Source organism: Hyaena hyaena, unplaced genomic scaffold (genome assembly GCF_003009895.1).
Source record: "Hyaena hyaena isolate Hyena2069 unplaced genomic scaffold, ASM300989v1 scaffold_1262, whole genome shotgun sequence".
Classification (NCBI taxonomy): Eukaryota; Metazoa; Chordata; class Mammalia; order Carnivora; family Hyaenidae; genus Hyaena; species Hyaena hyaena.
In genome coordinates, this window is record NW_024081896.1 from 306480 (window position 1) to 328839 (window position 22360).

Below are 22360 nucleotides of genomic sequence, written 5' to 3' on the forward strand. Positions count from 1 at the left end.
ATAGGAAGAAGGGAAACATAAGTAGGAAAAACAAGCAAAAAGATAAAAAATATATACATGCTGTGTCAGTGTATGCAAAAAGCAATGGTTGTCACCATTGTGTTCACAGGTTTCTTATACACATAAATGAAACTGAGAGAATGCAAAATCTTATAAACCTTTTTGGATTTGAGGTTTGTGACATCCTTTATAATAGTCAACAATTTCCTAAGGATATTAGGTCAAAATGCTTATTTAATTTAGTTTATTTTTAACTAGAGCACATTTGAAATGAAAAGTACTCACAGTGAACTTAATAAGTAACAAACAACCACATATGCTTCTGTATCCACTTACTAACGTCGGTGTCTTCATCAAAGCAATGTTTACTGAAGACAACATACTTTAACGCATTTTAGGATCAGTCTGGAAGTAACTTTCAAATAATTTCTCATGGGTTGGACCATTTACCTTGAACAAATGTGGTTGAACTCAATGATGTCAGAACTGCCATCTTTAATTTTTATCATCTCAGTGGAGGGAATTTCAATCTCCTATACTCATTTATATGCCTTTTTTATCCCATGGGTTTATTGTTTTCTTATTCTCTATTGCATTTCCAATTGAAAGCAAAGCCAATACGAGAAAAATAGGAAAGGAAGGACATCCAAGGAAGTCAAGAATTCAAGAAATGTTTGTTTGACACAGTGCCTTTATTCCTCCACATTGAGTCTCTGAGGTGTATTTATATCCTGCAAATGGAAGTTTGTAAAAGGCACACTAACTGGAATTCCAAATCTCCTCATTAATTTATCTTGAAAATTTCCTGGAGGTCAGCTATATTTATGTAAGATTGCTTCAGTTTCAGAAACAACACTTGTTATTTTGGTATCTGAGAAACAAATTTATTGTAAACAGAATAGTGATAATTTGTAGCCCTGAAATAGCTTTTTTTAAAAAAGCTTTTCCAACCAAGAAATATTTTAAGAGAGGTTCATTTCTTAATATCTTCTTTTTAAATCCACATATAGTAGTGAATTTCCCCTAAAGAGTTAATTGGAGTGAACCTGGCTAACTAATAGACATTTGGGAGAAGCAAAAATAATAATTAAATGGACATGTGGAGGCCAATGAAAAGTAAATCCAGCTGCAATAATATATACTCTGCATTGGATAACTTTAGTTGCAGTATATAATATCATTTCAGGGATCCTTGTATAGACAAAAATGTAAAATTCAAGCTACACTGCAAACTTCCTTTGAAACTGAATATGTAGTTGACAATAATTTTTGTATTTAATTAACACTTTGTGATTTAGCAAGAAATATAAATATTAGAACATCCCATTTAGGACTGGATAATTAAGTTATCAAGTACAAGATATTCCTATAGAGCATCTCTCAGATGCTTCTATAAAGAAAAGAGTCTGATGAAAGCTCATTTTGCTCTACTTGTGTGTTTTCACAAATGTGCAATAACCATCATATTGCAAAACTCAATAATATATGTTATATTTTAAAATTATAATGTTTAAAAAGTTGTATATAATCACCTTCCCTGAATTACATAAATGATATAATTTCAAAGCCGAGATTCTCTGAATAATTTTACTCCAACTAGATTTTTAACATAGAGGTTGAAATTCTCTTGAACTTGTTATCTTTATCATCAATGAACACTTCTCCAAAATGGTGAAATGAAAAGTTGAATTCATGAGATTCCCTGGGCACTTCTAATATTAACCTCACTAGGAGAGATCTCTACTTATGCAGATGGAGTTGAGATCTGAAGGCAGAAGAGTCACTTGGGATGAAAATAGGAACATAAAGTAGAGGGAGCAAGGAAATCTGGAGTCTACAAAGGATGGGATAAAATTCATGAGAACAAACTGGAAATTGCATCAGTCTTATCATATCCATACCTCTCTCTCCAAAGAGAGGAAGCTGTCACCCTCATTATGCTAATATGCACATAGGCCGGGAGTGGAAGGAACAACTGCTGTCCCCTGCCGACAAGGTGAGAGCCAAGGTATCAGAACAACATGCATACTTATATTTTAAGGAAAGACATATAAAATTTTAAATAGGGAAATAATTATTTAAAAGATTTTCAAAGGCAAGATTATAGGCAAAAAGAAAATATGTGGCTACTGCAACAATCTTGGGGAAAGTAAGTTCTGGAGATAAGGCACAGAGTAGAGAACAGAACCAAGAGATGTTTAAAAATTAAATGAGTTATTTTTGATGTTTAAGAGTTTAAGGATGATGGGGAAAAAGGAAAGCTTACAAGGAGTATCATATTTCTGACTTAAAAAATTAGAAGATGAACTGGATTTAGAATCTAGGAGGCAAGCTTGGAGAGAAATATACACTAGCTCATTTAGGAATCTTGGGTTTGCTGTTGAACTGAATATCCTTATGCAGTTAGAAAAATTGGAGAGAGAATGAGGTTAAGGATGGGGAAAATTTAAATACTTATGAGATTAATTTTACCTTCAAAATAAAAATAGGTTTACTGGGGTACTTGGGTGGCTCAGTCAGTTGGGCATCTGACTTTGACTCAGGTCATGATCTCACAGTTCGTGGGTTTGAGCCCCACATGGGACTCTGTGCTGACAGCTAGCTCAGAGCCTGGAGCCTGTTTCGGATTCTGTATCTTCCTCTCTCTCTCTGACCCTCCCTTGCTCATGTTGTCTCTCTCTCTCTCTCTCAGAAATAAATAAAACATTAAAACATTTAAAAATAAATAAATGAATAAAATTTACTGACTCCCATGGTCGAGTCATTTAAGTGACTGTCTTAAAGCTCTTTTTACATTCTTTGATTATTTAGAATTGTGTCATGCTTTTTTCCTCTAAATCTTACCATCTAGTCATTCTAGAAGATTGATCCTATTATTAGATTGAGAATCACATATTAATGACAAGTAGGCTAAATATGATGACAGTTTGCTTATTACTTCTGGGTAATGCAAAGTCATTCCAACTGAAGCAATGGAACAAGGTGATATTGTCTGACAGGGACAAGAAGCCAATGATTCCAAAGAAGAAAGTTATAAATATCATAAGAAGATAAGGTTTTAATAAGAAAATGGCTGCCAATGGTTCTGATGCTGAAAGTTTCATGTGCAATTTGTTCATGCTCAAGATCACAATTTGTTCATTTGTTCAATGTGTTCATTAAGAAGTCAAGTATGTATTTGAGACATTTCAGCAGAGTGATAGAATAGTGTCAGAACATCTCTTAGCAGAGGGATTTGGCTAGACAGACAGAAACAAAAATGATTGTATCTAAATAGGCATTTTGGAAGTGAGGATAATTTGTTTTCCCAAGTTAGAAAACCCATAAACACCCACGGATAAAGAGGGAATAGAGGGGGAGGTTTTGAAGATACAGGAAGGAGATGGCATTTGCATCCGGCAACAGTTAGATGTATCAACATTGAAACACACTTTCCTTCATGAGGCTCTTCCCTCTCCTACACAACCAGGCACACACATTCCCTTAAAAGTAATGAGGCCTTTTTAAAAGCCAAATCTTCCTACAGCAATAACTTGTACTTCCCTGTTGAATTAATTAAACAAGGAGGCCATTACACAGAAGTGGTTCTAATGTTTTAGCAGCCAATGTCAGCAAATCAAAACCTAAGCCTATAAATGTCCCAGGATTAAGAAATCAAAACCCAAGGACAGCCAATAACAGTCATTCAGTCTTTCCCAAATAAGGCAAACACTTAGCTGTAGCCAATCAAATAATTTCCTTGCTTTGCTTCCACCTCCTCTCTAGAAAAGCCTTTCCCTTAACTCCTATAGGTACAGCTCTTATAACCACTTTTTTGTGTGGTGCTGCTTGGTTCAAACTAACTTTTTCTCATTCTTAAAATTTCTAATGTGCCTCAGTTTATATCTTTCAACATTCCAGATATATTTTCCCAAACTATTGTAATTTTCTCTCTCCATTCTTCTTTTCTCTTCCTCTCTGTCTCATCATGGTTTCCTTTTCCCCCCGACTCTTCTCCCTCAGATCTCTGGATACTGCCTGCAGATTTCAATGATCAAGACATATCTTTTTTAGTGGGAGTCATATAAAAAATGAAATAAAATAATAAAGGGCAGACACAAAGCTTTTGAAGTACATCAGATTCTAAAAGATAAAACTCATGTGATTTACAATTTTGAAAAAATAAAATACTTGCAGATATTGGATAGTTAGATGCTTTAACACCAAAGAAAAACTAGGATCCTTAAAAGCACTTTTGGTAAGCTAATTGTTTTATTGACTGCACAAGGAAATGACTGTCACTTTTCTAATCTACATTTGAATAGTCATAGTGTAGCTCCAATCCTTGCCATTCAACATCTGAGGCATGGGCATTTTCCTTCTGTTTTTTAACATTTTCTCAATTCAAAATTTCCCAAACTCATCTTTACTATTAACTGATTTCAGTATTTTAGAAATGTGCACTTGTATGGAACCCTAATGAAATTAAAGACAAGCAACTTTAGTTTGAAATTACATGGTTATTTCAATATTTAATAGTTTCATGGCAGTTCCTCCAAGTTATTCTTTGCTATTCTTCAACTGTAACTTTTTGAAGCAAAGAGGAAAATTAGTGAATGCAAATAGATGTACATTTAGCCTCTCTTTCCCAAAATGACCCCAATCATTCAATTTTTTGCTGGCAAAACTGTGTTGCAAATGCTTAAGCCTGGAATCTTTCCAGCCTACTGAACTAGACCCATGTCAAGTAAAGGACATTTTATATTCTGAAGCAAAACTGCAACCAACTTCTGGCATCATTTACCCATGTCAAGTATCTAAATAAAATGAAAGAATCTTAATATACTTTTATTAATAAGCATTGATATGGATGTTATTATATTAATTGAAAAGCCAATTTGCTTTCTTCTTTTTTTAAAAAAAACATATCTTAAATATCAACACAGTTCTAATGCTATAATATTAATAAACAATGGAAAAGCAAGTTTTCTGTAGATTTACAGATTTCTATAGATTTATTTCCAAGCTAACATTCAGTGGAATTAATTTCCTGTTAGCATGAGAATAGTTGAAATGTCTCAGTACTCCAATTGGATGACTTACTTGGATCATTATATTACAAACTTAGCAGACCAGTGGAGATATTAGATTTGGGATTAATACAGCAATTAGCATATCTGGAATAATTACTTCATAACATTGTGTTTGGTCAGTCAAGGTTTAGTTTTGGAAAACTCTCAACTGAATTATGTAGTCTCTTTAGCTATTCTATTGCTCAGTGTTAGCTGAGTAAATAATTCTGAAGTTCTTTGCAACACATTAAAATGTAGTATGTAGTACAATAAATTATGTGCTTACTATATCATATGAGAGTAACAAACCATTTCAGAATGACTAGAACATTTCCTCAATGTTAAAATAAAATAGAGCACTTTAATCATTGGATTTCTTTAGTGTAATTGCTGGAATCTATGTACATTCACATGATATTTAAAAATTGGAAATCAAGTAGTCAATTCATCTTTTTTAAATAAGACTTTTCATCATTTTGAAACATTGAAATATGCTTCAGCTCATGAAGAATAAATTAAAATGATACTAACTACAATTTATCCAACAATGACTGTGTGCCATTCAAAATTCCAAGTGTTTTGTATGTATTAACTTATTCAATGTTCATAGAACCATCCAAAATTCTAGCCTCCAGAGCCTGCATTCTTGAAGTCCATGTGTTCTTTCGTTTACTGTTTTGTGTTTTGCTTATTTGTTTTTGTTTTCTTTGCTTGACAGGTATGTTTAGCAAATAACTTCTGTTTAGATCATACAAATTTTATTGAACAATATGTATCAGGCTGTAAACAGGGTGATAGGATTATTAAGATGAATAAGACAATCCTTACCTTTTAGATGCTTAAAATTCAATTAAGGAAATAGAGGTTTAAAAAAATATTTTAATTATGAATACTAATATTATGAGTATTATCATAAACTAATATTTTATAAAGAAATACTATGCTCATTCTCAGCATTCAGAGTGTAAAAAATGCAACTACCTTTACCTTTATTTATTTACTAATTTATTCATTCATTCTTTTACCTCCACATTTACTCAAATGTTTATTGAGCTCATACTTTGTGCACTTCTAAGCACTTGAAAAATCAAGCAAATGAAATAAAACCATTTCCTTACAAACCTAACAGATCAATGGAGAAGAGAGATTTTAAATAAGTAACCAAACCCAATTAAATATATACTACTTGTAAATAAACTATAAGTAAAGAGTAAATAATATAATGAAGAAGTATGAAAAAGTGATTTGATTTGCATTGAAAGTCCAGGAAAGGTTGTTTGTTTGTTTTTTTTTTTAATGTTTTATTTATTTCTGAGAGAGAGAGAAAGACAGCTTGAGCAGGGGAGGGTCAAAGAGAGAGGGAGATACGAAATCTGAAACAGGCCCCAGACTCTGAGATGGCTGTCAGCACAGAGCCAGACGTGGAGCTCGAACCGACAAACCGGGGGATCATGACCTGAGCCGAAGTCGGCGATTAACCGACTGAGCCACCCAGGCGCCTCCAGGAAAGGTTTTTCTAAGGAAGTGAATTTAAGCAGAACACTGAAAGATGCATAATAGCAGATTCATCCAAAAGTGGACTAACAGATGGTATGATTAGTAATTGCACCCATCTCTATGGTTAAATTTATAAATCTAACATAGAGCCTCATTTGGTAAAGTTCAAATGAGTGGTATAGAGGCACTGCTATCAAACTTATAGATTTTTTTTTGACCTTTAAATTCACCACCAGCAAAAACCTGGAATCCAACATTTAATTGCCAACTTTTTATTTTATAGAAGAATACCATTTAAAAATAGTGACAGAAATAAAGTCTGTCATTATCATTTTCAAAAAGAATTTCAAGTCCAAAAATGCAGGAACAATAATATTAGGAACACTTCTTTAAAACAAATAAATTTTGCTTTATCTTTTACCTCATTTTATGAAAAATCAACAAACTTTGATTAGGATCTGCAAATCATTCAACTATGAAAACTTCTGCTTCCTTGAGGTGTTTATAAGCAGATTGGATATGGGTAATGAAATGTGTCCATTTAGATGTAGTGACCAAGAACAGAATATTCGTAATTTTAGGACATTGAACAGAAAATTGGTAATTAAAATAAGACTTGAATCAGAATAAGAAGCACACAAAATGTCAACTATACTTGAAAACTCAGTGCATGTGAGAACTGATAAAGTCTAAAGTGTTGCATTTGGTGTCTCAGTTTTTCAAGTCTCCTAAAATGTGATAACATATTCATATACAGTCACACAGACATCTCTATACACACACACATCAATATACATATATGCATAACTATTAAATGTTAAGTTTATACATTCTGATTGGCTATGGGTCTTCCCTGAATCATTTTACTACTCTAAACTCACAGCCTGACAAACAGTGCACCTGCTTAACTGGGCTAAGTGCCAGGAAAAAAAAAATCAGGGAAATTAATTTCCAAGAGCAGTAGATAAATGGCACACCTCATTAGAAAATCTATTTAAAAGGCACATCAGGAGATGTCTGCAAGACTTTCATAAGAAATTGATGCTTCCTACCATCATGTCCTTGCTGGCTTTCTTCTCAGATTACTGATCTTACTTCCTGGTAATAAGATTCAAATTCAAGTTACGCTTAATGAGTGCCTCGTATGTGCCAGGCACGTATGTTTTATATAGATTATCTTACCTAATTTTTATAAAAATTGTTTTGAAATAAAGTATGTGAAATGCATGCAAAAATTACCAACTGTGTTTCTTTGAGACCTCTTGGTACAGCCATTTAATGATTTTTCCTTCTTATGGATGAGGATGCTAATAAATTATAACCCTTGTTCTTAGGCAAGAAAAGCCGTGAGTTACTACAATTTATTCCTGTACCTTCTGACCTAGAGAAAAATCATTATTATCCATGAGGGCCTAAATTTGCAAAAATCTCTTTAGAAATTGTATTTTTGGCATTTATTGTTTAGAGAGAAAGTTGTCCCTTTATAAATAAGGCAAACAACTTTGTAAGGAATTTCAGCCAAAGCCCAGAAATTTTGATCCTGGAAGAGTTATTAAATCATCAGGGCACCCCTCTGTTTTCTGGAAGAGCTTCCTGGCTGTGTCTGCAGAAGCTTGGGGGCAAGGTATCCAGCAACATTTGTGACCCTCTAGGCTCAATTAATAAGAAAGCAACATTGCCCTGCACTAACCAACTCTTTCCAGACCCTCAACTTGGTTTTTCTGAAGACTTTCACCTTCCAGAAGAAAAGTAAAGGCAAGATGAATAATATCTGCGTGATCGGACATCTTGGTTTGTGTCTGTTGCCCTAAGATAAATATTAACAGCATTCCATTTCACTCTCACAGTGTCCTGTTTTGGATGATAAACAGTACAGTCATCCTATGTGGTGGCTTTGTATGCTCCTAAATCACTGAATTAGAATGATATTTCCCAGAATTCCCTTACAGGTAAGGTCCAGGTAACAGTTGGGCACAAGAGAAATCTGCATGAGCGTTAGAAGGCATGAAAGAAGTAATAACCATTGCTTATTCTCTGAAGGTTGCTGTAGGGCAGGTGCTGTTGCAGCTCAAGTACATTATCACCGATATGCTGGCTGATCTTGACATGTGGCAGCAGCCGGCAGCATACTTTCCAGTCCCCGCTGGACCGCCTCCTCCAGTATCTCCAAAGCCTGGCCAGGTGCTTGTGCAGTTCCGTAGTGGAAGGCACCAATTTATCTTGCAGTTCACCCACATCATCGTAATTTGAGGTGGTGAGAGTCAAATGAGGGTTCTAGTTTGTCCTTGTCAGTTCCAGTTTGTCCTCAGTCTTCCCTATTCTATTTCCATCTGCCCTTTCCAATGACAGTGTTCAGGATATAACACCCCAAATACGGCACCTTGGCATATTAAATATTTTCAGCTGAAATAATTTGAGAAAATGACATGTGCAAAAAGGACTTCATGATATTCCCTTGAAGCGGGCCATAAAACCCTCATGAGAAAGGTGTTTTCCCTAAAACCAGAGGAAGGGAATTATTTCCAAGATGCCCAGCACAATGTGAATGAACAGCCCTTGCTGTTTCCCTCAATTTACGACACTTAGCTCATACCCTTTTTTATCCTGTCACACTTTCCCACCACTTTCCACTTTTTATCAAGCCTAGCATAAAAATGCTCAGGCTTAACTACTTCTTAAGGTCTTCCTTTCTTTATGAAAGCTCTTGTGTCTCATAAAACTTACATTAAACAAGATATTTTTCCTTTGCTATACCAACTTCCACTCTACTGACTCATGACCTAGTGCCAGATACATGGCAATAGCCTTACCTAGACTGCTAATCAGCTCCCCGGAATGCATGAGCCATACACTAAATCTGTTCTATATCACTCATAGTGATTCTACTCTGATCAAAACTTGTGACAGATACAACATATTATTTTTGGATAGTATTTAGACTTTATATTTAGGAAGAAATGAAGGGTAGGTGAAATATCCTTTCTAGCATCTGGTTTGTTGATGTCCTAAAATTTGTCTCATTTGATAAGAAGCAAAGTCACAAATTTTACAGACCAGAAAGCAAAGTGATTATTTCCATTTGACAGACAAGGAAACATAAATTCCTAGTCATATTAGCTTATTGGTCATAGAGTTGTAGAGTGAGCTCAAGTCATCTGAAAGAAGCATGTAAAAGCTAGTTCCACATATCCCTCACCAGTATATTATTTGGGCAAATCAAATCAAATTCAGAAAATTAGGAATTGTGAAGATTGGCTTAGAGGAAAATCATTCTTCTCAATCTAGTATAGTATTTGCTTATGAAAATAGATTTTCATTTCTCTATGAACAATTTTTAATGCCTTAAAAGCATTTACTTACTTTTCTAAAATGCCAGAGAATAATTTAGAGCCCAGGGACAGCAATCCTGTCTGGCCTCAGTTATTTCTAGTATGCTTTCATTTACCACTCGCCTTGTTTTTTAAACATTAATTACACATATTTCAAAGACCTTATATAGTACAAAAGACTCCTCATCATAATAATATTAATCCTTAGTAAATGTTTGAAATGTATCAATTAAAAATAACATTACAACACAGGAGTGCCATTTACATTTGACAATGTTATTGAAGAAAATGATTTTTTTCTGTGAAGAATCTACATTAAAAAGGGAGATATCAGGTGAGGGAAAAAAGAAGAAATTGCATTCATCCCTTCAACAGGGATCAAGGTTGGAAATGTAATAACAGAGACAATGGTAACCAAGAGAAGGGAGGGAGTTCATGAGACATAGGAGAGTTAGTCGGCAACTGGCACAGTGATTGATTGGGTTCCAGCAGATTTAAAAGATGACTTGCAGGCTTCTTTATGTGGGGAATGGATAGATGGTTAGGTCACTAATAAATATAGGAAATGAGGAGAGGAAGTCTCACATAGAGGATGTGCCTAATAAACACTCTTTGAAAGAAGAAATGAAGTAGCAGTAATATAGAGGCTATTTTTCCCCCGTGAGATGAAATGCCAGTAATATAGGTATTCCCCATAACACCTAATTACAGTGGCCCAAAGAAACCCTGCCATACATTGTGTATCTTACATGTAAGTAATCTAATCTGAAAGTCTAATTATAGGTAGCTTCTCATTTTATTAAATAATTAATAACAAATTCCTTACAACAGTAATTTGTATAGCATGCTTATTAAGTCATTAACTTTACAAATATGAGATTTATATATAATTTCTTAAGATTTATCTATTGGAACTGTATTGTATGATCATATTTGGTTCTAAAATATAAATGAATTATATTCTAGAAAAGGAAAGAATAGATGAAATATCACAGTTGATAGAAGTTCAAGAGAAATAAAATTACCTAGAGTGATGTAACCAAGTTATTCACTTAAAATCCTAAGTCATAATTTTATATTAGAGGCATTTAAATTATATATTCTTTTAAGAGCCTATATTATACAATATATCATCTATTTATTAAAATCATTGCTTATTTAAAACACAGGTTCACAGTTCTGGATTAATAGTGTTTTTCTTTGACTGACATCATAGGACTTATCTCTCCCTCTTAGATAATGCTCACTTTAGGGAAGCTACCGATGGTACTGCAGGAAAAATCATCTCAATCACACAGCCATGTAAATAAACCCAAAGGATAGTTTTATGACTTAGCAATATTTATACTTATATTTCTTTTAACATAGCCACTGCTTGGCACGTATAGTAGGCTCTTGATAAATAATTGCTGAATGAGTAAAATGCCATAGTAAGAAGTAGGGGATCCCTGACTATAGAGAATGCAATTTATAGTATTTATGGTTTCTGGTTCCTACTGATTCCACTCCCACTGGAGAAAGAAAATGGGAAGTGGGAATGGGGGCGAATGGTGCAAATATTAAAGAGCACATTAAGAGCTTAATGAAATGTTTTTGCTTGCGGTAAAAAGTGAAATGCATAAATTCATTCACCTATTTATTTAAAACTTATTGTATACCTGATGGAGTCCCTCCCTGAAGGAACTCACAGTCAATAGAGCATGTCAGAAGTGGAAATAGACAAATACAATTTTTAAAGTGTTAAAATACCTTGAACAAAGAGATAAACAGCATTCTCCAAGATTGAATAGGCCATAATGAAAATCTGTCTTTCCTCACATGTATTATTCCTGTTTTATTCCAAATCCATAAGAACACATGGGCACTCAAGATGTAGTATCTCATTACAAGTAATTATGGGAAAATCCTTTTAACACTCCTTATTTTCAGGAACTCAAAATAGGATGTTTTGATGGGAGGAGCAAAGAGAATGTCTGGAAAGAAAGCTTGGAGCCAGATGGTAGAGGAACTTAAAAATGCTTTACACAATTTTCCACTCTTCCAAAAGTTTTTTCTTTGGATTGGCATTGTTTTAAATTGATAAAGTCCCATTTCCCAAATGAAATCTCCACCAAACTTTTTAATCAGCATCTTCATAGAACTGTAATGTTCAGCTTTTGGTCAGCATTACAAATATGGAAATCTATTTCATTTGAAATCCCTGAACAACAGACAAAGAAGAATCAAAGTAAATGGTGAAGAAGAAACAAGCAGTATTGACACTCAAACACATTCAAGGGGTGCTTTATTTCTCACACTAAGATGCAGTGAAGAGAAACAAAGACAGCTGGGGAGAGCATGGTTTCCTTTCATCTAAAACCCCCATTTCATGGCTCTTACCTGAAAAGTTTTTGTAATCCACTAGGTCAAACATAACAACAGCAACAGCTGACCATGTGATTATCAGAGCGATGACCAGAAGCCAAGCTGCTGGAGAGCTGAATGTTGTCACGATGTCTTCTGTGACTGTCCTCTTCAGCACTTTCCCAGGGGATTTGGGCACAGATCCATTTTTGCTGTCTATCACAGTGGTGGTAGTAGATGCATTTCCTAATCAAGCATTCAGAAAAGAGGATTACAATTTAGAACTTCATGTCAAAAGTTGATAACCAAAAAGCCCCAAAGCTATTATATATTTAAGTTGTCTGTCCCATTTTCTATATAGTAAAGTATGCCTCTTTAGTGGCAGGGACACATCTCCTGCCCACCTACCCCAGTAGTTACCCTCCACTCTGAAACCCACACACCCTCGTGATTAAAACTCTTCTGCTCCTAAGTGCTGTAAATAATACCTTGGAAGCTACAAACTTTGTCATCGCTTTCAATCATTTTTATTTCTCCCTTGCCACCTCCTACATCCACTACCATCAACAGCAATTGGTTTTTTGTTCAAGTTGTTTTTCTAATACCTTTTCCCCTGATTCAAGTTGATATGACAGTTCTGAATGTAAGCAAAATGTCTCCTCAGGGGTGGGGGGAAGGAAAATCAAGGATAAAGTAGCTGAAACGGATGAAATCCTTTTTAGACATCTTGGCTTAATTATATAACTGGCTGTTCTATTGAGGATATTTGCTTTTATTGTGAAGGGTCACAGAAGATCTAAGAGAAAATATTATTATATCCATTAACTTTTTAATTCCTATTTACAAAATCTACATGTTTATGGGAGAAAATGAATAAAATATTTAAAAACAGCAAAATAAATAGATAAATAGGTAATTATTTGTAAACTCACCACTCAGAAACCACTGTTAACATATCGTTTTATTTACATCTACTTTTCTGTACACACATATAAATACATAAATATGTTTTATTTGTTTTTAAAGAGTCATCATCACACTCTGTTTTTTACTAGGCAATATATAATAAGCATGTTCTCCTGCCATATGCATTCCATAAAATGTCACTTAGGTGGCTGCATGATGTGTCATTTTGTGGCTATGCATAATTTAGTCAGAAAGCTTTCTACCTGGGGACATGGCAGAAGTTTTCTTAAAACACATTTATAGTTTTTATGTTAGGAAAATTTCCTAAAGAGAATTTCTGGGGCAAATAACATTATCAGATTTATGTAGAGAATATACATATGTATTTGAAAATTTGTATATCTGTTTTGAAGTTTACGTATTAATTTTGAGAGGGACAGCATGAGTCAGGGAGGGGCAGAGAGAGAGGGAGAGAGAGAAAATCCCAAGCAGGCTCTGTATCTGCACTGTCAGCTCAGAGTCTGATGAGTGGCTCAAACCCACAAAGCCACGGGATCATGACCTGAACTGAAATCAAGAGTCAAACACTTAACCAACTGAGCCACCCAGGTGCACAGAAAATTAATATATTTTTGAAAATGTACATGACAGCAGTCTCTGTTTTCTTATCTTTGACAATACTGGATATTACCTGTGTTCAAACTATTTGCAATCATGTAGGAGGAAAGTTCTGCTTCGTTTGTAATTCTTTGATAACTAGCAGTGAGCTTTTCATACATTTATTTTCCCTTTATATTTTTTTATCTTGTGCAATTTTTTGTTTACTTTTCCATAGACCTCCATTGAGTACTTTAGAGAACCGTGTACACATTGCATGTACACAGTCATGTGTATGCATATATTTTTATGTAAGTATACATGTATATACAAATATCTATGTCATGCATGTAAATATATATTTATACACATCTATACATTTATACTCCTTTCAAGAGTGTATACATGTATGTATATATACAAACACACACACATATGATAGTGACACTTTATCTGATCTTAGGTTACAGTTTGTTACCCTCAACTGTTCACCTCTTTCTTTTTGTGGTATTTTCAAATGTTTATTTATTATTTTTAAGAGAGAGATAATGCAAGAGGAGAAGGGTTTAAGAGAGGGAGAGAGAGAATCCCAAGCAGGCTCCACGCTGTCAGAGCAGAGCCTGACTCAGGGTTGGATTTCAGGAACCCCAAGATCATGACCTGAAACAAAAAAATCAAAAATTGGATGCTTAACCCACTGAGCCATCAGGTACCCCTGTGGTATTTTTATATACCGAGAAAATCCTTAAACATTTTATAACTCTTTCATTTTACTCCTGCAAAGTTGCTGCCTTTCGTATGGCTAGAAAGCCCCCCTCAAAGGAGAGTGAGGATATCTGTTTACATAGACAACCCTGGTCTCATAGAAAGTTAACTCTAGGGGTAACTTGAAATCTGAAGTAACTATATCATGTTATATTTAATAACAATTCAAAACCAACCAGAAATGTCAAATGACACTCATATAGCATTTTCAATCCCAAATCACACAGATGTATAGTAAATAATTGAATACTAAAAAGAGAAAATATCTATAACAATACCAATATTTTCACCAAAATCAGAGCTCAACAATGCATTTTATATATCTTAAATATAGGCCACAATATCTATCATCATTTAACAATGAAATATAAAAAAGGAAATTTTATTAATCATCTCCTAATATATATAATTAACTATTATCAATTTTAGTTTTTACATCGAAATTGCATTCTCAAACTAAAAAAGCAAATTCCAAATTTTGATACTTCTTTCCCACTTTGCACAAAATAAATTTCAACTAACTGAAAAGGCTATTTGTAGTTACTTCTAGAATGTGCTAAATAATAGCTGAAAAGTTTTCAAATTTTAAAACTGAAGGGAATTCTTTGTACTCCTAAAAGGCCTCCAAGAGGAATTAAAGTGCTCCCTTTAATCTTCCAACCTCTTTCTTTACCTTGCACAACCTTCCTTTTAGTTAGGTCCAGCTTTTTCACGGAAACCATAAAGAAAAACAGCTCTGTCACAGGTTTTATAGACAATAAAGATTGGGGTTAACTCCCTGGCTAGGAACTTCCTGCACTTCACCTCTGAGTGAGAAATATCTATACCTGAGGAATGAGGTTGATAAGGCTCTATTTACAGGTTTATGATGGTAGAGAAATAACTCATGTCAATTGTTTGGCAAATTTCCTGCTACATCAAATTATTCAATAAATGGCAATACAGTAACTACTAAACTGTATCTTCATTATTATCAACCTCACCATCGCCATTACTTTTACTGCCACCTCCCCTGCTGGTACAACCATTACCATCAGGGTAAGCAAAGAACAGAAGGGCAAGAATAACCTTCGAAACTACAGTTGAGATTGAATGGCTGTTCAATAAATGCAGGCATTTGTTTTCTTTAATAAGTATATATGTTAGGCTAAGATATTATCAGTGAACCAAAACGGGATGTTATAATTTCTTCAGAGAGAGAGAGCACACATGAGGGAAGGGCAGAGAGAGAGGGAGAGAGAATACCAAGCAGGTTCTGCACTAACATTAGCACTTGATCCCATGAACTTTGACCTGAGTCAAAATCAAGAGTTGGATGCTTAATTTACTGAGCCACCTAGGTACCCCTTAAAGGTTTTATGTTTAAGTAACCTGTCCACCCAACATTAGGCTCGAACTCACAACTCTGAGAACAAGAGTTACATACTTTACTGAGCCAGCCAGTTGCCCCATGACGATTTCAATGACTTTCTTGAATCAACTAATTTACTTCTTGTGATAAAGAAGTGGGACACAAACAGTAATTCATTTATATTAATGGAGAGTGTTATGCCCCATTAAAAAACTATGAGAAAAGATCTATAACAAATAAAGTTATTTTGTTATAATCCAAATGTTTGCAGCCTAATGAAACTCTTTAAATCGGAAATACAAATTTTGAAGCTTCTAACAGCTGTGTACATGGGGTGCTTAGAGTCTGAATACAGTTCATATGACAATTTTTAGTTATTGTGGGAAGAAATGAAAATACTGCCTTAAAATTAAATACTCTACTTAATAATGTTATTTTAAATTTTTCTTTACCAAGAAATGGTACTATCTTCTCTTGATAAAAAATAAGTGCCATAAAGTCCTATCACTGACTAAGGAAAAGACAATCAAATAGATTCAAGTGTATATATTAGTAGGTATTAATAATAACCAAACATACTAATACAATCATTTTTAGGTGTCATTTGTAGATCCAACCTCATATTTTTAAGAGATTAAAAAGCTGTTGAGGAGGGGCGCCTGGGTGGCTTAGTCGGTTAAGCGTCCGACTTTCGCTTAGGTCATGATCTCGCGGTTCGTGGGCTCGAGCCCCGCGTCGGGCTCTGTGCTGACTGCCAGCTCGGAGCCTGGAGCCTGTTTCAGTCTGTGACTCCCTCTCTCTCTGACCCTCCCCAGCTCACGCTGTCTCTCTCTCCTAGAAATAAATAAAAAACATTAAAAAAAATTAAAAAAAAAAAGCTGTTGAGGAAATCAGTGGTGAATGATTTAAGATTTTTAAATGATGTTAGGTAGAAATTAACAACAGTGACAATAAATCTGCTTCCTTTCCTGAAAATCTATGTGAATACATATCCCAAGGTCATGAACTCAATTTCATTGAAATGATAGCAAGATGGAAACATATCTTTAAAAAACAAATTTCACAGACTGTACTTGAGATGGATCTCAAAGAAGGAAAAATTAGAACGAACTCATATAATATCCTTCCATTGATTTTTGTGCCAAATTCCCATCACTTCTAATGGCAGATCTGAAAATGGATGAATGATAGGAGTGCTTTGAAATGCAATTTAAGATCCAAGTGGGGCTACAAGTGAATCAAATCTTTGGAATAATGATTTGCAGGAGAGTAAGTGAATTACAAGTGTTTAGGAGAGACCACCTGAAAGTTGATATGGTGCTAATCTCTAGTTTTTTAAACCTCTGGAAGATGTCCTACTACCACTATACAGAGAAAACCGGAAGAATTGCTTTTGCACTTCAGATTCACTTCAGTGAACTGTGGATTAGAGAGTATTTCTGTAGGCAATCTCATACACACCTGCCTGGTATCTTGAAGCCAAAAGAACAAATTTACCAGGATTTGATACACACTAGTCAAATCATGATCATATTTTTAAAAGAGAAAAATTTTTAAAAGGACAAGAGTTTCTATACAATTTTTTTCTTTTTTTATCAGAAAAATGAGAAACTATAGAAATCCAGAAAGCAATGCAAGTTCAGTGTTCAAATGCGACTTTTAATATTTAAAAAACTGATATTAAAATGAATCTCAAATTTTATTTAACCTTATAATCCTGCTAAAACCATTATAATACAGTATTTTAAATGGATGAAAATGATAAAATTAACACTAAATGACTTTTTACATTTTTTTCTATTTGTTCTTGCTTCACATTCTCAAAATTTCCACTTAAAAATTAATCAAGACTCAGAGATGATGAAAATATATTCTGAGTATCCAACTCAGAAGGCAAAACTATAAGTAATTTGAAAGTAATCTGAAGGTTATACTGCTTACGGAAAATTGTGTGTTTCCTTTGTTATGGAAACACACTAAATTGTACCTTTCATTTTGCATTCAAATTTACTGCAGAAGCCACACAGAGCCAAGAGGAATAAAATTGAGGGGAAATAAATTGCCTTCACTGACAGCTGGTCAAGATAAATGTGAAGAACAGAGTGTGTAATCTGAGATTATTTAATGTTTGAGAAGTACTTTGAAGATGACAGGAGCTAGTTATTGATATGGTGGAAGAAATGAGAGGTAAATATTACTGAGAAATTTGACATGGGCAATGCTCCTGGCAAGCTAGGCCATGTGACAGTGCTTTCCATGCCTACTTTTTCTTTCCATTCCTTCTGATTTTATACAAATTATTTTGATTGCCAGAAAGCTAGAGTCAGCTTCAAAAGAAGTGGGGATCTGGCTGAAAGGCCACGTGACTGCCCCATAAAGTAAAACTAGGGGCTGCTTATGAAGTGATTCCCAAGACCAGCATCACAGGCTATGCATTGAAGACTAAATCATAGGCCTTTTAAAAGAAATCACTTAAGCTCACCGTGCCTTATTAACCAGATAAAACTGCAAATACACTTGCCCATTATTATTCCTATGGGAAACTGATGACGGTATCTCTTCCAGAATGTTCTGGGATGTGGGTTTATGGAATATTCCAATGTTATATTTTTCCTTCAAAAATTAGAGAACAAAGGACAAAGGGGTATATAGTATTAATGACATTATAAAAATATGTATTACTCTGAAATTATATTAAGAATATAATTCTCAATTACAAGTAAGAATGATCTTTACTATATTGTTTTAAGTATTCCAAAAAATACATGAAAGTAAGAATTAGGAGAAACTTTTCTAGAAAGATCTCTTGGCAAATAAAGTTGAAAAACGAAAAAACATCTTTTCTCAATCCTGGTGTCTGCAGAATGTCTATGTATCATAAACATAGACATCTGTGACAATTAAATTATGTTTTTCTAAAGTATATATAAATGGAATAAAAATAGTTTTGCGAGGCAAGATAAATGATGACAACTCACAAAAACAGACTTTGTAAAAATAATCCTAGTTACTCTCATTGAGATGTAGATAGATATATAGACAAACAGACAGACAGATAGATAGATAATGTTGATAAAACATAATAAGTAACTTAGTGTAATTTTTAGAAGAATTCAGATTCTAGGCACTTAAAAACAAACTATACACTCTCATTCAAGGTAAAAATAGCTTTGCCTCAAACCAGAAACAGATCCCCTGCCAATTTCAATAAAAGCCCTAAATTGCCATGTTTTCTACGAGATTTTTAGGATGTGATCATTGTAATATCTCAGAGGATAATTTGGTGATCTAATCTACAGAGGTGGTGAATATATAGTTATTTTTTTATATTAACTGGCAATCCTTCCTACCCATCCACTCCCTATACTCTCCCCTAACCCCCTACCTAACCGCCAGCCATAGGGCTCTTTCTTTAAAACAAGCCTGACCATTCTGAACACCCTCTTGCCCATGACTGGAAAAGGATGGACAATCAGAATCCTCCACATATTTTGTGGAACTATTGAATGACACTCTATTTCTGTTGGGATTGGCAAGCAGGTGGGGTCTACCAGTAGCCTCTAGCTCACCAGTTGGAGAATCTGTTTCAAGATGGAAAGAGGCAGGATCCAGATTCCATTGCGTAGGTTCACAGAGCTAGCTGTGCTTAGATTCAGATATATCTCTGGACTTTCCAGTTATATGAGAATATATAAACTAATTTGGTTATGTTTATATTATCAGATATCATAACTCGAATTAATTTTGTGAAACAGAATGTGTTGAACTCCTAACACGTTACGGGTAAAATGCATTGTGTTTTACCAATCTAAAGTGGGTGAGGATTTCTGATGAATTTTTTTTTCTATTAAAGCATGACCTCAACTGTTCACTTCTTAATATTTCCTTGATCTTTTTAAATAAATACTACTGGTTTTACCTGTGATTATATAGGTTTTGATAAACACAGTGATATAAAATTATCCTGACTTTCATATAGTTATTTTTTGTTGCTCAACAAGGCTCTTGGTTGAGAGTAATTCATCTATCTTATTACAGCATGGAGTACTTCAACCCTTTCTACATAGTGAAACCCTAATAAACAATAAATGTGAAAACCTTCTTAAGTTTTGCTAAAGGGAATCAGCTTTAAAAAACTACCATGCCAAATAACCTCAATATTTCTGCATATAGAAGGATGTGTAGTACATAGTGACTTCTAACCAGAAAAATAAATTAAGTGAAAAACAAAATTCATTTTTATGACAGATGAAAATGTTCAGGTAAGAGATATATTACTGAAAGAAGTAAAAGAATATCTGTTTAGGAGCATCTCATAAGTGGAAAATTTAGCTGGTCACAATAATTCAGTCTCCAACAGAAAAAGCTAATGGGATAGAGAAAAAGATGTGCATTTCTTTGACTGAAAAAAATCTATTTACTAAATAATGTTAATAATTAAGCAGACGCACTTTTTCTAATGAGGCAATTAGAACTAGTATCTGCAATGTTATTAGAGTTATTTAATCTCTGAAAGATGCAACATCTGGGAGAGGTTTCTACAACCACATCAGGCACAGTAAATGTACAGATGAACCTAAGTGCTGATAGTCAACTTACAAATGCATGATGATACATCATCTTAGTCAGCTGGGGCTGCCATAACAAAATACCACAGACTAGATGTCTTAACATTTTTTCTCCTCACAGTTTTGGAAGCTAGAAATTCCAGATGAGGGTGATAGCAGGGTGAGATTCTGGTAAGGACTCTCCTCCTGGTTTGCAGATAGTTGCCTTTTCACTGTATCCCCACATGGCATAGTGAGAATAAGCAAGCTCTCTACCATCTCCTGCTATAAGGGAACTAATCTCGCCATGAGGGGCTCCACTCTCATGACCACCTAAACGTGATAACCTCCCAAAGGCCTTGTCTCCAAATACCATTACCTTGGAGGTTAGAGCTTCAACAAGTAAATTTGAGAATGACACCGTTCAGTCCATAGCATGCATATTTCTATTTGATTATTTAAAAATTGCTCAAAAGAATATTACAGTATCTTAAGCTTTAATAAGCATAAATATTTTAATAGAGCTGTATATTTCATGTTAAAATAATAGAAATTGTGACCATGGTCCCTTACTACCAGCACATGCCCAAGTAGCCCAAATCAAAATGTCAGAAGTTACTACATACTGCGAGGTTCACTTCATGAATGCAGGAATTCTCATGCAATAGATAAGCCATCTTAACATCTGTCTGATTTTATAAATTTGAAGTTTGAGGATAGGATCTACAGAAAATCTCCTAAATTTTGTGGATTTGGTTTCAGGCAAAAAGAAGTTAGACTCTGGTTCATAGCAAATATGATTTGAATAGGATAGACATATTCAAGTTCCTTTGAGAAATTAATTTTCTAGAATTTTATGTTTGGGTTGACTCATTTTCTTCCTAGGCCAAATATGCATAATTGAAATGCTTTACCTAGCCCCAGCAATCCTCTGACTAAATTGCCCCATTGTCATCGAATCACAATCTCACTGAAATTGAAAAGAGTTGAGTAATGACATGCTAGTTCAATTTGGAAAAAAATACTAAACTCAATGCTTCAAAATCATTAGTTTTCCATGATTTGTTGATTCTAATGTGTGTTTTACTTTCTTTTTCTTAAAGACATTTTCATGGAAATCAACTATTCCTTAAGAATTAATCATCTCCTGTTGTTTTTACCTAACATGGAGTCATAATCCTACCATTATAGTGTCACATAGCTTCTACTTTATTTTCATTAAGAAAGTGTGACACTCTCTCCCCTCCAAGAAAAGAAAAAAGGTGCACAATGTATTGATACCTTTTGCATGTAAATTTATTCAGTAATAATAGTAATAAGGACTTCATGTAAAGCTTCTGCTTAAAACTATACTCACATAAAATAATGAGTTTCTCACATTCTTACCAGCTACATTCAAGAAATAAAGAAATTTAAGAACTAAGATCTAAATTTCTTTAAAGTTTACTTCTTTGGGTGAATTTTTAGGTAATTACTTGATAAATCAACCAGGCTTGCTTTTTGATACATTTAAATATAAATAAAACTGGAGGCGCCTGGGTGGGTCAGTTGGTTAAGCGTCCTACTTTGGCTCAGGTCATGATCTCACAGTTCGTGGGTTTGAGCCCCGCATCGAGCTCTGTTTTGACTGCTAGCTCAGAGCCTGGTGCCTGCATCAAATTCTGTGTCTCTCTCTTTCTCTGATCCTCCTTATGTCTGTTCACGTTGTCTCTTTCTCTCTGTCTCTCTCTCTCAGAAATTAAAAAAAATTTTTTAATTTAAAAAATATATAAATAAAACTGAAACTATGTTTTCTATTTATAGGGAAATTTCCATTCATTTCTTGGAAAATCAGTGATAATTCAATAATTTTGTCTTTTTCATATGTACATGTAAATAAATAAGGGTATTCAGAACATATAACCATCAATATAATCAATTTAATATTAATATAACCAATAATAGAGTATAAAATTGCTAATTTTATTGAGCACC

General features: G+C 34.2%; 1 protein-coding gene across 1 annotated transcript in view; it reads right to left on the minus strand.

The window, feature by feature from the left end:
• TRDN (triadin) overlaps window positions 1-12784 on the minus strand; it is a 307272-nt gene extending 294488 nt beyond the window's left edge. Inside the window, exons 1-2 of the mRNA XM_039223086.1 lie at window positions 12709-12784; window positions 12257-12466 (exon numbers count right to left, since the gene is read on the minus strand). Coding sequence (XP_039079017.1) covers window positions 12257-12466; window positions 12709-12784 — 286 coding nt within the window. The remainder of the gene's footprint in view (window positions 1-12256; window positions 12467-12708) is intronic.
• Between the last annotated feature and the right edge of the window lie 9576 nt (window positions 12785-22360).